Source organism: Martes martes (assembly GCF_963455335.1).
Source record: "Martes martes genome assembly, chromosome: X".
In the NCBI taxonomy this organism is placed as follows: domain Eukaryota; kingdom Metazoa; phylum Chordata; class Mammalia; order Carnivora; family Mustelidae; genus Martes; species Martes martes.
In genome coordinates, this window is record NC_137897.1 from 91672049 (window position 1) to 91686889 (window position 14841).

The following is a 14841-nucleotide window of genomic DNA, read 5'->3' on the forward strand; positions in this document are numbered from 1 at the left end:
GAACCTGGAGTGAGGGCCAAGGCGGAAGTCCAGGCCTCTGAACTGGGGCGCCCTGGGGGCCTTGAGCTGACCCCCTCAGGTGGGGGGATCAGACATGTTCTTCCTGCGGCAGGCCTGGACTGGCCCGGACACAGGAGAGAGTCTAAATCTAACGGTGCGGGGAGCAGCTGACCCTGCCCTTGGAGAGTCGGCAAGGGCAGAGACAGATGAACTGAGGCAGAGGGCTGACGGTTCATGAGATGTTCTGAGAGGAAAATCCCTTCTATATTTGTTTCTGTGATGGTAGCCTTTGATGTGAAGAATATTAATGAGTCTCGTAAGTGAATGGGAAGGTGAGTCGGGCATGCTGTCATTATCTGAGTCATTTTCCTGATACCGGGGGCAATTATCCCCTTGGTATGTCTAGGGTCCCCTGCCTGCTAGGATGTCCAGCCCACCCTGGTGAGAAGCGTAGGTAGCTTAAGCAGTGAGCACCACAGGTCTAGAGCTGGCCAAGTGGAGAGCCAAGAACCTTTGCTGTCAGAAAAATTCAAGCTTTGATAGGCCCTCAGGCTCACAGTAGACTAACCAGGAAGCTACAACAGAAGGATCTCGGTATTTCTCATGATTCAGTAGCACATAACAGCCTGTGGGAGCCATGTGCCTTCCCTTCTGTTTCATCTGTGACTCTTCGGTGTGCTGTGGCTTGACATGGGCCTGTGGATCCCCTTGGGGTTGACAGGGATTAAGGTAGGGTGGCTGGAACCTTCTTACAGTGAGGTGTCACTTTCGGGGTCTTTATTCATTTAAAAAAACTTCTGGATTTAAAGGAAAAAATGTAGAATCAGTCCTTTGGAAAATTTGAAATGATGGATAGCAACTCAACTCTCTTTTTTTTTTCAAGATTTTATTTATTTATTGGAGAGAGAATGAGAGAGCGCTACAGAGAAGGAGTAGGGAGAGGGGACAGAGGAAGAGGGTGAAGCAGACACCCCACTGAGCAGGGAGCCCAATGACTTGATCATTGGGCTTGATCCCGGGACTCCAGGATCATGACCTGAGCTGAAGGCAGACACTTGCCTAACTGAGCCACCCAGGCGCCCCTTAACTGTCTTTGTAAACAAGGCCAAGTCCCTTTCCTGGATTCTTTGACTGTCAGAAATAAGGGAGTGTAAATGTCATGGAAGGGAGAAATGGAGTTGTCAGAGAAGGCAGAAAGAAAAAAAAAAAGCGAAGGAAAGACGGTTAGAAAACATTGAGCCAAGGCCAATAGCTAAAAGGGAATCAGAAGACTCCTACTTTATCAAGTCTTTGGGGAAAGCAAACACGTGATCTGTAATGTGACATAAATAATGTAGCCACAGTAATTCATGTATAGGCTGCTTTAGAAAGCGAATCCTCCCTTGCCAGCTGCCAGACAGTTTTGCAGGAACATTCAAGTTGATAGTGATGGGCTCTAGCGCGAAGGGGCTAAGTTGATTTCTTCATACGGGAAGGTGACAAGCGCCCACATTTGTGGAATAAATATTCGCACTTTTGTCCATACATGCCTTTCCACCAACTCCGGTCAGTGTTTAAGAGATAAACCTGCATCATTTTCTGCCATCGTCACGATTTCCCTGGAGGTGCTGGCTGAGCCTCTCCGTGGTTGGCTGGGAAATTGATCGTGAGGAACCCAGGCTCTGGGAGAACTGGCGATGATGTGCATTAATGCCCAAGTCACGCTTTTCAGTGGCTGGACACTTCCTCTTGCCAAGGAGATGCTGGCATCCTGCAGCTCTTGTCCCATCGTCTGTCCGCAGTGACTGTCGTACCCCGAGCTTATGATTTGCTTTGTTCTTGGTGTTCGTGTTAGAACAGGGCAAGCCTTGTCATAGGTGATTAATTTCCCCCATTTGTACTTTTCTAGTTAATGAGAACCCATCCCTTTGCTGGTCTGCAATTCCTGGGAAAGTTTTAGAGAGCAAGTTTAAGATCTCCTAGAGAATAAATGATTCCTTAGACCAAAACGCCAATCTTGACAGAAACCTGTCCATTTACATTATCTCTCAAGTAGCTGCTGGGAAGCTCTGCTTTTTTCTTTGACTCTTTTCCACCTCGGTGAAGAAATTGAATGCAAATGACATAGCTAAGATACTGGATTTGACCTTCCCTTGGCACTTAGAGCTAGTTTTCCTAACGGATATAATGATCTATGGAATAAGGAAGAGTCTGATCTTGAGGGTGGTTTTTCATTAAAAAAAAAAAAAAAAAGTCTGTTGCAGATTCTTGGCCAACCCCTGGGACACCCACCTTTATGCCTCTTCTTGGCTCCATTGGGTCACATTCCTCTAGCTTCCTCCTCCCCATTCCCAGCAATTAAACGTTGAAGTGTCTTGGTATGTTATCGGGGTTGTAAGTTCAACTGCTTGATGTATGACTCGCTTCGCCTGCCCCCTCCCACTTGTTATATATATCCAGAGTCAAACAGTCCTCACTTATTCTTTTGACTGTTACGGGAGGGTTTTTTCCCTTCTGTGTTGGGAGAACAACAAATCAAAGAATTTTACCTAGGAAAGCACATACGATATTAAAGTAATTGCTGGGGAGGCCAAGGTCATTATGTTTATTGGACCAAAAGGAAGAGAAATTTTTTTAAATGTTGTTTTTAGGTTAGTGCATTGTGTTCTCAAGTCTACCAGACTGTCTCTCCCAGCTGACAAACAGATTATAGACATTTTATGGGAGAGGGATTTCTCATGAATTTGTTTTTATTTTTTATCTGTTTATTTATTTTTTTTAAGTGGACCCCATGCCCAGCGTGTAGCCCAACACAGGGCTTGAACTCATGACCCTGAGATCAAGACCTGAGCTGAGATCAAGAGTTGGGCGCTTTACCAACCGAGCCAGCCAGACTCCCCGACTTGTTTTTTATGTTTAGTTTTTCCTCATTAATTGGTGACTGTTGAAAACCATTTATTAGAGGATGCCCATGTGCCAGACGCTATGAGGAATCAATGAATTCATCACCAATTATGTACTGAATATCTTATTAACTCAAGGTGTTAGTATTGCAAAGGGTAGAGAGAAGTTTCCCATGCAGAACTTAAAACCTCTTTGGGGAGATGGGACACAAAATGAAAATGGTTTAGGGGCACCTGGCTGGCTGAGTCGGTAGAGCATGTGACTCTTGATTGCGTGGCCGTGAATTCGAACCCTACGTTGGGCGTACAGTTTACTTAAAAAACTAGTATACTGTTTAAAGGTGGTTTGGAGACCAAGTGCTGTAATGAGTCCAGGACACTGTGATCTGAGGTCAGAGAAGGCTTCTCGAAGGAGGTAGGGCCTCCAAGGGAGAAAATCAGGAGGTGAGTGTTGGAAGTAGGTATGTACGGGGCGGGAGGTGTGTTAGGTGAAGTTGGGTAGTCATGGGAGAATAAATTTTGTTTGGTCGGTCCTTATCTCCCTGCACCTCATTTTCTCCTCTATAACACGGAGATGATAATAGTAATCACCATACAAGGTCATTATGAGGATTAAATGGTATGGTGTGAGGAAAGCCAGAGACTGGACGGTATTAGTAACCACTCCACGGATGTCAGCCATTTGTATTATCTTACATTATTTGAAGGATTGTGGGAGCGCCTCGAAGGTAGGATTGGTCATGTGAGCCCTGCCATGTGGGTGAGGGAGGGTCACTGAAAATTTGAGCAGAGCCATGATGTGCTGAGATAAAGCTAGCTGATAAGATCATCTGTCATAATGAGAAAGGTGGATTGTAGACCTTTCCTTCTAGAATTTGCTCCAAACTAAATAATTAAAAAATCTCCAAGTGCCCACATATGGTGGAGTTATTTAAGAAGAGCTCTTTGAGGGACAGCCAGGTGGCTCGGTCCGTGAAGTATCCAACTCTGGGTTTCGGCTCAGGTCGTGATCTCATGGTCATGAGGTTGAGCCCTGCATTGGGCTCCCCACATCGGGCTCCATGCTGGGAGTGGAGCCTGCTTTGAGTTCTCTCCCTGTCCCCCGCCCCCCTGCCATGCTCTCTCTCAAAAAAGAAAAGAAAAGAAAAGATAAAAAAAAGCTATTTGCTTTTTAACCAGTTTCCCAGAAAGTAAATCTGTGTGATTTATTAAAACTTGGTAAGACTGTAAAACGATACGGTGAAGAGAGATGAGTGATAGATTAGGTTGCCAACGCACTGGTAGGGGTTCTTCAGCGGGATGACGTTCTTGACATTCTGGTATAATTAACTGCAACTTGCTTTTCTGATAAGTCCCGGGGTTTTCTTCTCTATTATTTCTTTCACCTTTGCTTGGAACAGCTCTGAGACCCAGAACGTCTCTTGCTCTCCTGCTTTCTCCTTTTCCTTGCTGCCTCTTATTTTCTGCTCTGAGACGTGAGTCAAGTAAGTTTCTCCTGCCCCATCCTTCCTTGCCCCCGGCCCACCTACTTTGCCTGCCTACTTCTGTTAAATCCCGCAGAGCGTTCTTTCCCGGGGCCCCCGGTTCGTGTAACTTAGCAGTGAATACTTACCCTCTCGGTAACACACATAAGTGAACCCTCTTGAGATTTGTTCTAGCAGATGATAAAAGGCTCTCCTAATTTGCGGCTACTTGGTGCTCAAACTTGCCCGCCTTCCAACTTTGATTCAGCTGAGTAACAGAAAGCCTTTGTTCTTGCTCCAGAAGGGGTCATGTGGTCAATATTTAAAAGGTTGTCATCCAGGCAGCTCAGGGTTTTTAGGAGACTTGGCAGGACCTGATCCCTGAGAATGACCTCCTTTGGCTCCCTCTCAGTTTTATTCTTCTGGGTGGTCTGAGTGGGCCACTCATCAGGGTCCATGCTTCTCATCGAGTCAGGTGGGGGAATTTTCAGCTGTGTCTGCCATCTAGGAAAAATAATAAAGGGGAGGAGGAGGAATATGGACATTACAGAGAAATCCCATTCTGTTGGTTGGAACCAATGGGGAATTTGAACTGGAGAATGAATTATTCGTCCAGGCATCATTTATCTTGCCAAATTTTACTGAGTCCAGGCGCTGTTGTAGGGACTGGGGATATGGTAGTGGGTGAGACAAGGACCTTGACAGTCTTAAAAGAGAGAGACAGCAAATAAACAGATGACTGAGTTATATTTGGATAGTGAGCGCCGTATGAAAAAGATACGATAGTGCGCCGTGATGGAGGGCAGGGTGGTCACAGAAGCCCTCTCAGAAGAGGTGAGATTTCTGCAAAGATCTGAGAGCGCTAAGAGAGTGAACCATCGTCCATACATGGAGGAAGAGGATTCCAGGCCAAGGAAACAGAAAGCTTCCCGTAGCCGCATTCTTGGGGTGTTTGCAGAGCAGCTGGTAAGCCAGGGTAGCTGGACTAGGATGATAAGAAATCAAGTCCAAGAGAGGCACCTGGGTGGCTCAGTGGGTTAAGCCTCTGCCTTCGGCTCAGATCATGATCCCAAGGTCCTGGGATCGAGCCCCATACTGGGCTCCCTGCTCAGCATGGAGTCTGCTTCTCCCTTTCCTTCTGCTTGCTGTTCCCCCTGCTTGTGCTCTCACTCTCAAATAAATAAATAAAATCTTAAAAAAAGAAAGAAAGAAAGAAAGTCCAAGAGGTAAGCTGAGGCCACACAGGTGCACCGTCTTAGGCTATGGTGAGGCTTTGTGGTTTTAGGTGGGAAGCCATTGGAACGTTTGGGCAAGATTCTCTTTTTCTTCCTCATAGGATTCTGATTCTAGTTCTATCCTTGACTTTCCTGTGTGAACTTGAGTGAGCTCTTGGTCTCTCAGTTTGCTGTTAAGTAAAATGATACTTAATGATACTTATCTCCGGTGACATTAGAAGAATTAGCTGTTGATTACAAAGGACTCGAGGCCTTCGAGATGAGAGGTATGATACGGAGTAATCACCACGGTTCTATGTAGTCATTATTTGCAGCTTCCCAGAAGATGGAACCCAACGAATATCCTAGGCAAGTAGACTGAGAAGCGAACTTACAGTTCTGTTGTGGGGACTGAGTCTGATTTCTATGGAAATGATTTAAAAGTCCTTACCTGAACAAATGGTGTTTCAAGCCTATAAGAAGTTGTTTGGGGAAGGTGCCCCTTAGCCTGGGAAGGCTGTCATGTTATCTGTTCAATTTCAGTACAATTCTTTGTAGGTCATGAAAAAAAATGATCTCACAGATTGTCTGGCCCAATCCCATTTTACTAGTGAGGGAACAGAGAAGCAGGGTCTTGAAGACAGCTTCCCTGCTGGTGGGTGGGAGTGCTGGACAGGAATCCAGATCGTGTGACTTTCAGCATCTGCTTTCTCCCCCAGATTCATGAGCTACCCACCTCAGCGTCCCATTTTGACATAATTGCAATGTTACAGGAAGCGATTTACTGTAATTTCAGATCCCTTTCCCTCTCTATTGTAATGATGTTCTTTGCTAATATTGGAAGTGGCGGCTGTCACGGAACATCTTTGCTTGGTGAGGCAGCTGTAGAGGAAAAAAATTTCACAGACTCAAATTGGGCTCTGCGTCACAAATGTTTTGCTCTGTGTTCTGCGTTCTTCTGCCACTCTCTTTGTTGCTGGCTCTGGGCTCTGCAAGTGGCTCCGGCTTGAATTTTAGATTTGGTCACAGGTCAGATTCAAATTGGTTGTAATTTTTGCCTGGAAAATGTATCTGAATTTTTGCCCTACACAATTACTGTAATAACTTTCAAAAGGGGGAGTTTTGTGTGTTTGTGCACAGTATGTAATTTTAGGCCATCTGGTCTCATCATTTAAATAACACGTGAACCACTGTCACAAAAACAAGCAAATGTATACAGTTGATCTTTGAACGATGTGGGGGTTTAGGGGCACTGACCCCCTGCGCAGCTGAAAATCCGTATATAAGTTCTGACTTCCCCCCAAACTTAACTGCTAACAACCTGTTTACTGGAAGTCTTATGGATAACATTAAAACAGTCAATTAACACATATTTTGTATATTGTATATGTGATGTACTATGATTCTTGCAATAAGGTAAGCCACAGGAAAGAAAATGTTATTAAGAAAGTCATAAGGAGGGGCACCTGGGTGGCTCAGTCCGTTAGGCATCTGCCTTCGGCTCAGGTCATGATCTCAGGGTCCTGGGATCGAGTCCATCCTTGGGCTCACTGCTCTACAGGGAGTCTGATTCTCCCTCGCCCTCTGCTCCCCTCACCCTTCCCTGCCCTGCCCATGTTCTCTCTCTCTCAAATAAACAAAATCTTTAAAAAAGTCATAAGTAAGAAAGAGAAAATATGGTTACAGTACTGTAAAATGTATTTTTTAAAAGATTTTATTTATTTATTTAACAGACAGAGATCCCAAGCAGGCAGAGAGAGAGGAAGGGAAGCAGGCTCCCCGCTGAGCAGAGAGCCTGATACGGGGCTCGATCCCAGGACCCTGGGATCATGACCTGAGCCAAAGGCAGAGACATCAATCCGCTGAGCCACCCAGGCACCCAAATGTATTTTTTTTTAAAGATTTTATTTATTTATTTGACAGAGAGAGATCACAGTAGACAGAGAGGCAGGCAGAGAGAGAGGGAGAGAGGGAAGCAGGCTCCCCGCCAAGCAGAGAGCCCGACGCGGGACTCGATCCCAGGACCCTGAGATCATGACCTGAGCCGAAGGCAGCGGCTTAACCCATTGAGCCACCCAGGCGCCCCCAAATGTATTTTTTTAAAAATCCACATGTAAGTGGACCTGAGCAGTTCAAACCCATGCTGTCCAAGAGTCAGCTGTGTGTATGTATTTGTGCGCACGTGCGTGTGTGTGTGTGTGTGTGTGTGTGTGTGTGTGTGCAGTCAGCACTATGATTAACACTTTCCTTGTACATGAATCTAGATTTCTTTAGTTACAGCTCCGGGAAACTTAAATGTGGGTGAATCGATAACGAGGAGTATATATTCTCATCTTGTGGGACCACACGCATTTTCTGTACCCGTGTAGTAGTATTGACTCAGTTGACATTACAAAACAAAGCAATCTTTTCTGTTTGGACTCCTTTCTGTTGGTACCGTACAAACCCACACGACCACTCCCTGAAACAGGAGCTGTAGCATTTACCGGTCTAACCTGTTGGGGTGTTCCTCACGCTGGTATATTTTTGTCTTTCATTCCAAAATCGGTGATATTTCAACAAGTCGAAGATACCTACAAGCGTATTCTTTCCCTTTACCGGTTTTCCTAAAAAGAAATGCTTAACGTGTGATACATTTTGCTTATTCATGCTACGGGAAAAATAGATTGTCGATATTTCAGCTTCTTTGCCTGAAATTAAGTCATTTTCAAGAATGAAGTTGCCGAATAGTATTCTTTCCCTAACTGAAGTTCTTAAAATAGTCCGAGATCATACTGGATACTCAGATGGGTGATTGAAAGTGGCAAGCTTCAATCTTAAAACCAACTTCTACAAGACAAGAAGTGTAAGAAAGTGCTTGCTCAGTCATCACCCAGAGCCTGTGTCCTGGTCCCTTTCCATTCCCACCCTGAAACGATTTTAGATCCATTATCTGGGGGAATTTTACTATAACAGATGCTTGACACAGTCTGCAGTCTGTGGCTTGTTTTTTTTTTTTTTTTTCTTCAAGATTTTATTTATTTATTTGAGAGAGAGAGAGCATGAGCAGGGGCAGGGAGGGAGAGGCAGAAGGAGAAGCAGGCTCCTCGCTGAGCAGGGAGCCCGACACGGGGCTCGATTCCAGGATCATGACCTGAGCTGAAGGCAGACACTTAACCGACTGAGCCACCCAGGGGCCCCCCAGTCTGTGGCTTATTAAGAGAAGCATAGGCTCATCAGAGAGCTCCAGATCGCCCTTTTAGTGTCTTTGATCAAGTCTGAGACTTTCTAGGGGACCCTTAGAGGATTAGCATGAATGAATCCAACCGTCTTCCTCCTTTTCCCCCTTCCTGGGGGTTTTGCTATGAGCTGTAGCCACAGGCTCCTCCTTAACTGTTGTGAATGCCTGATTTCAAATGGATGCACAAACCCGGTGGGCTTATTGACTCAAATCTCAGCATTTGGGGTACTCAGTGACAACAGGGAGGCAACCAGTGACTCTCAGTGTTTCCCTGGGAGTGCATTATTAGCTGGAGTTCCAGAAGTGCGGCTGTGGGACAAGATAGGTGAGGTGAGTATATATGTTGGGGGGTATGAGTATATATGTGTGTATATACACACACACACACACACACACACAACTAAAAATCAAATTAAAAGAGTATATATATACTCTTAATTATATATATAATATATACATATTATATATATATACTCTTTTAATTTGATTTTTAGTTGTATAGTTATTCTTTTTTTTCAAATGTTTAAAACATTTTTCTATTTATACTTGGAGTCGCGGTGACGTGAACAAAATGCTAAGAATCCAGTCATGGTTTTGCAGTTAAATGGGAAAAGGACGCTGTCATGAAATGGACCGTGGTTCGGATACAGAAATGCTTTCTCAACTTCAAAGCGTTAAAAATGTCGTCTTCTGTAGATTAACTGAGGGGAAATCACTTGAATTCAAATTTTTTGTCTTAAAAAAAGTGAAGCTAATTGTAATTCCTAATGACCTCTCAGAAGTGTGCAGAGATTGTCCAGATTGTGCGGAGATTGTCCAGATATAATGGCTGGGGCAAGCCCTTGAAGGTTTTTTGTGAAAAGAAGTTGTTTAAACATTCAGACAAATGTATCATTGCTGGTCTTTCCCCGTAGGTATTCAAGAGACGGTATTTTTACTTGACTCAGCTTCCTGATGGTTCATACATTCTCAACTCCTACAAAGACGAGAAAAATTCCAAAGAGTCTAAAGGTTGTATCTACTTGGACGCCTGCATTGACGTTGTTCAGGTAGGGCTATCGAAGTTACCTTTTCTTCTCTTTCTTGAAGGGGGTTATTGATCAACTGTTAAGAACCTTCACATTTTTCTGTCATGGTCAATGGCATCTCCATCCACCAAAACATTTATACTAGGAAACTTAGAATCCTCTTCGCTGCCCTATTCTTCCTCTGTGCGAGAATTCAAGTGTTTACTCAGGCCTTTGGAGGCTGACTCCAAAGTGCTTTTTTTTTTTTTTAAAGATTTTATTTATTTATTTGACAGAGATCACAGGTAGGCAGAGAGGGCAGGCAGAGAGAGTGGGAGTGGGGAGCAGGCTCCCTGCTGAGCAGAGGGCCCGATGCGGGACTTGATCCCAGGCCCCTGGGATCATGACCTGAGCCGAAGGCAGACGCTTAACCCACTGAGCCACCCAGGTGCTCCTCCAAAGTGCTTCTTGATCTCTTACCTTGTTTCCACTTGTACTGCCCTTCTCCTGGTTGTTTCTTTGTCCTCTTCCGCCTAGAGGCTTGCCTTCATGCTCTCTGCTTTGTTGTCTTGCTGTAGTCCATCCTCCGAAGACAGAGATGGGGTCCTTCACTTGTCTCCTTAAAACCTTTTTGGCTCTTGATGTATCATCTCACAGAGGGAGAGCTAAAGCTCTTGCCATGACCTGCCCTCAGCCTCCCTTCTAACGTTATGCCCCCACACCTCAAAAACACTGTGCTCTAACCACTCCACGGGTATTTGCTTTTCGTCCACTTGTTTCTCTGCTTGGCGCACACTTTCTCCTTCTGTTCCCTTTTGAACCTTATCTTTCAAGACTCCATTCAGATGGCTCTTAGACCGTGAGATGTTTTCTGTTTCTCTCTTCACCCTCATGCCCACCGCAGAAAGGGAGCCCCCCCTGCCCTGTGCACCACTTTGCTTTTTCCTCGGTCCTAGACCCAAAAGCATACTCCAATTTGTGGTTCATTCTGCATATTCCTTCGGGATTCTGGTGACCATTTCTTACTCGTGTCCATGTCCCCTGTAATAACTGACAGTGTTGTGCACCCAGGAGCGGCCGGACAAACATTCGCGGTTGTGAATTACCCAGGGGGCATGGGACAGAGGTGCAGGGAGGTAGGGCAGAGAGATGATCTAAATAGGAAGTTGATTGGCCAAGAGATGGAGCCATTACTACGGAGCCTGGGTGGGGGCTGACTTTAAGGGACGCCTAGCTGCGGGGGAGGTGGGAGGTGCTGGTTCAGGGCCCTTGTCCTGCCTGAATCTTATTTTTAATCCTACTGAATCCCACTTATTATTAATCCCACTCAAATGAGATTGTCGTGTGGATCAAATAAAAAACACTTAAGGAGCACCTGGGTGGCTCAGTGGGTTAAGCCTCTGCCTTCAGCTCAGGTCATGATCTCAGGGTCCTGGAATCGAGCCCCACATCGGGCTCCCTGCTCAGTGGGGAGCCTGCTTCCCCCCCTCTCTCTGCCTGCCTCTCTGCCTCCTTGTGATCTCTCTCTCTGTCAAATGAATAAATAAATTCTTAGAAAAAAAAAACAAAAACACTTAATAAAGATCTATGTGACTAAAAGGTGCCTATATATATATATAAATGTATACTATAAATATATTTATTATATAAATATAATATATAAATATATATATACAAAACATAAAAGTTTATATGTAAAATATAAAAAATATACAAGTATTTCTAGAAATAAATATATATATAAAAAACAGCCTTCTTAGCTTACTGGAAGAAAGAAGGCACACGATTCCCAGTTTTTCTCAATTAGCTCTAGTCCAGATTGCCCTTCCTTTCTCGTGTTCCCAGCCTCTGCTTTCTCCGTCTGTTTATGATTCCTCTTCCCAAATATTTTCAAATCTATGAATCTTGAGGACTTACTACAGCCGTTGAATTTCATCCTTTACCTACTTCGAAGATGAGAAGGGGGCACTTCTTTGGGTCCTTCTTGAATGATGGTTGCGTAGTGGGAAGTTCTGGATTCGCGAGCCTTTCTTGAAATTAATGCCGAGGTGTTTGGGAGTGGGGAGAGTGTGTCATTTCTTTTGTCACGACAGACAAGGTGGTAGTACAAGAGAGGACATCATCATGTTTGAGCAAAGGAGGCGGCTTTTGTTTTCCTTCTGTGCTAGCGTTCGGCACAGGTCATGTCCATGTTTTTTACCGAGAGCCGCCACGTCACGTGAACCAACTCTGGTCCTTTTTTATGCTAGTCTGATGTGCTTCACATCATACATGGGACCGTGAACTTGGTATCGGTAGTGCGTTTTATGGTGCGATACGAAACAAATACCAGGTTTATTTCAAATCCCATTGGAGCTTCTTTCCAAGGGCTGAGTTTGGAAATCTATAAATATGCAAGACAAACTTGCAGCAGGGCAGAAATAGTTGCAAACGTTTGCTGATTTTTACAGCGGCAGTGGGATTCTCTCGGTGTGGAGGATGGGAAAGGGCCTTACCTGGTAATACTTGGTCAGCAGGTAGTACCTCATGCCAACTTTGTGCACAGACCGCTTTGCTCAGTAGTGAGGGGGAATATAAAAGGTACGTTTGACACGGTCCTTCATCGTCTGGAAGTTTCTGTTTCTTGTTGAAAGAAGCAATTCTTCCATGAGAGTACTGACGTGCGTATGTGCTGAGCTGAGGTAAAAATAAATAAACGAGTGGAGTCTAATACGGAAAGGCTAACTAGACTAACCGAACACACGCTTTTTCTTTTTTTTCCTCTAGTGCCCCAAAATGCGCCGTCATGCATTTGAACTGAAGATGCTGGATAAGTATAGCCATTATCTAGCCGCTGAAACCGAGCAGGAAATGGAGGAATGGTTGCTAACTTTGAAGAAGATTATTCAGATCAATACTGACAGTTTAGTGCAAGAGAAAAAGGAGCCGGTAGAAACAACCCAAGGTCAGAATTTTTAAATGGTTCATTATTGAGGTAAAGCTCTTATCTTTAATCCGTGGGAATGTCCTTTGCACAGGGTGGGTCCAGAACTCTTAATCTTGGAGGTTGACCTGCTTCCTCATTAGAAATAACTATGGAGGTTGATAGATTTTCTTTTTTATTATTATTATTATTTTTTTTTGCAAGAGTTGATGCTGCCGAGGGTTCTGACACATGAAATATAACCAGACTAAAACGGATAGGGAATTCATGGCAGATTGTCAAAAGTCCATTAAGGTTTTCCCTGTGCTTTCATAATCAGAATTCTTTGCAGTAAATCTAGCAGGAGAGGATGGGGTGGGAGAGATAGGCTGTTCCTCTTAGGTGATTAGTAATGGTCTGCATGGTTCGGAACATCTGCTTTTAATGAATTTGCAGAAGATGAAACTAGCAGCCAAGGGAAAGCCGAGAACATCATGGCCAGTTTGGAAAGGAGCATGCATCCAGAGCTGATGAAGGTATGTCTTTCTTACGCAAACTTGTTTTCAGCTGAGACAACGCAGGATTGGCTATTAAAGTTTGAACACTGGAGTGTCCATTTGGCAATGTCATTTCGAAGTTAAAAACCACAGGAAATTAGTGAAACAGGTAGAGATGGTAAGAGGAAAGTTACGCTCCTAAAGGTGGACCTGCAAGGGCCAACTAACGGTTTGGAAAATCTTATTATTTTTTTTCTCTAGATATTGGGAGGTACTTCTAGATTTTCGTGACGTTACTGATGTTCCTTCTTACTCAGCATAATTACTATATGTCATTCATAAGATAAATATTCTTTATTCAAGGGGATATTGATATAAATTGAACAGGATATTCCATCTAATGATTTGCATATGTTAACTTCATATGAAAATCACATAGTCTGTCTATATGTAAATCCATACAAATATATATATGAATAATTTCATCAGATAAAGATTTTGGTGATCGGACATCGTTTGTGTTAATTACTCCTACTCTGCTCTTTGGAGTTTGAAATGAGCTAATTTAGAAAGTGTAGAGGCTATTATCATACCTATGTTAGTAGGTTACATATTTTACTGTGTGGACTCCATACTATGGTAGAATAGGTTATAACTCATTTATTCATTTAAATAGCTCATTAAACCTATTTATATTTTTTTACTTTGTTCTTCTTCAAAGTAACTTGACTAAGTTACTTGACTAAGTAGTGTAACTTAGACTACTAAGTTACACAAGCTTAGAAGTTATTTTTTTCTACTTTATTATTATTTTTTTTACTTTAAATTTATCCTTCTCTTAACCAAAAAATTACACTTCACGGTTGTTTTCCAAAACTTGGGAACACATTCACCATCCCCAGATCTAGGTTTTGTATGATTTTGTAGATGTTAACGTATCCTTTCTGAGTCTTCGACATTCCTGTTCCAGGCGGTACAGCCCACTGTGTTTTTCCTAAAGCGATGGAATTAGAATTATGTATAATATCTCATGGCTGGCACCCTGGTGATGGAAGAGACAGTGTTTTGTCATTTATTTTTCTTTTGCATTCAAATCTCTTGGATTCCTTTTTTGTACTACTATGGCCCAAGCAATATTCTTGTTGTTAGGAGAGACACATAGAAAGTGTTAAGAACCTGGTCTGTAGCTTATCATCGGTCCTAGTGATGGTGACTGTCATCCAGCAAGCGTCTTTTTTATCCATCTCAAGTAAATGGAGATGGGGAATAGTGTATTTCTGAAGATCTGTCCGATGGTAGTTTTCCAGATGAGATACCTTTTATTTTTAAGTAATCTTCACACCCAAGGTGGGACTTGAACTCACAACCCTGAGATTAAGAGTCGCATGCTCTGCCGACTAAGCCGGCCAGGCGCCCTGCACGAGCTAATTATTTAAATGTTATTTAGGACTCTTTTGAAGGAAACAAAGTAATGTTTGGTGTGTCTGTTTTTAATTTTAGTATGGCAGAGAAACTGAACAGCTGAACAAACTCAGTAGAGGAGACGGAAGACAGAATCTCTTTTCTTTTGATTCGGAGGTCCAGGTATTAATGACACATTTCTTTAAATAACCAGAGAATTGTCACTTATTTAGATAAACAACCTCTGGGAAATGT

General features: G+C 43.5%; 1 protein-coding gene across 1 annotated transcript in view; it reads left to right on the forward strand.

Moving 5' to 3' along the window:
• Positions 1-14841, forward strand: part of DOCK11 (dedicator of cytokinesis 11) — a 186329-nt gene that overhangs the window by 54126 nt on the left and 117362 nt on the right. The window contains exons 7-10 of the mRNA XM_080795085.1: positions 9694-9828; positions 12553-12730; positions 13145-13224; positions 14686-14769. Coding sequence (XP_080651211.1) covers positions 9694-9828; positions 12553-12730; positions 13145-13224; positions 14686-14769 — 477 coding nt within the window. The remainder of the gene's footprint in view (positions 1-9693; positions 9829-12552; positions 12731-13144; positions 13225-14685; positions 14770-14841) is intronic.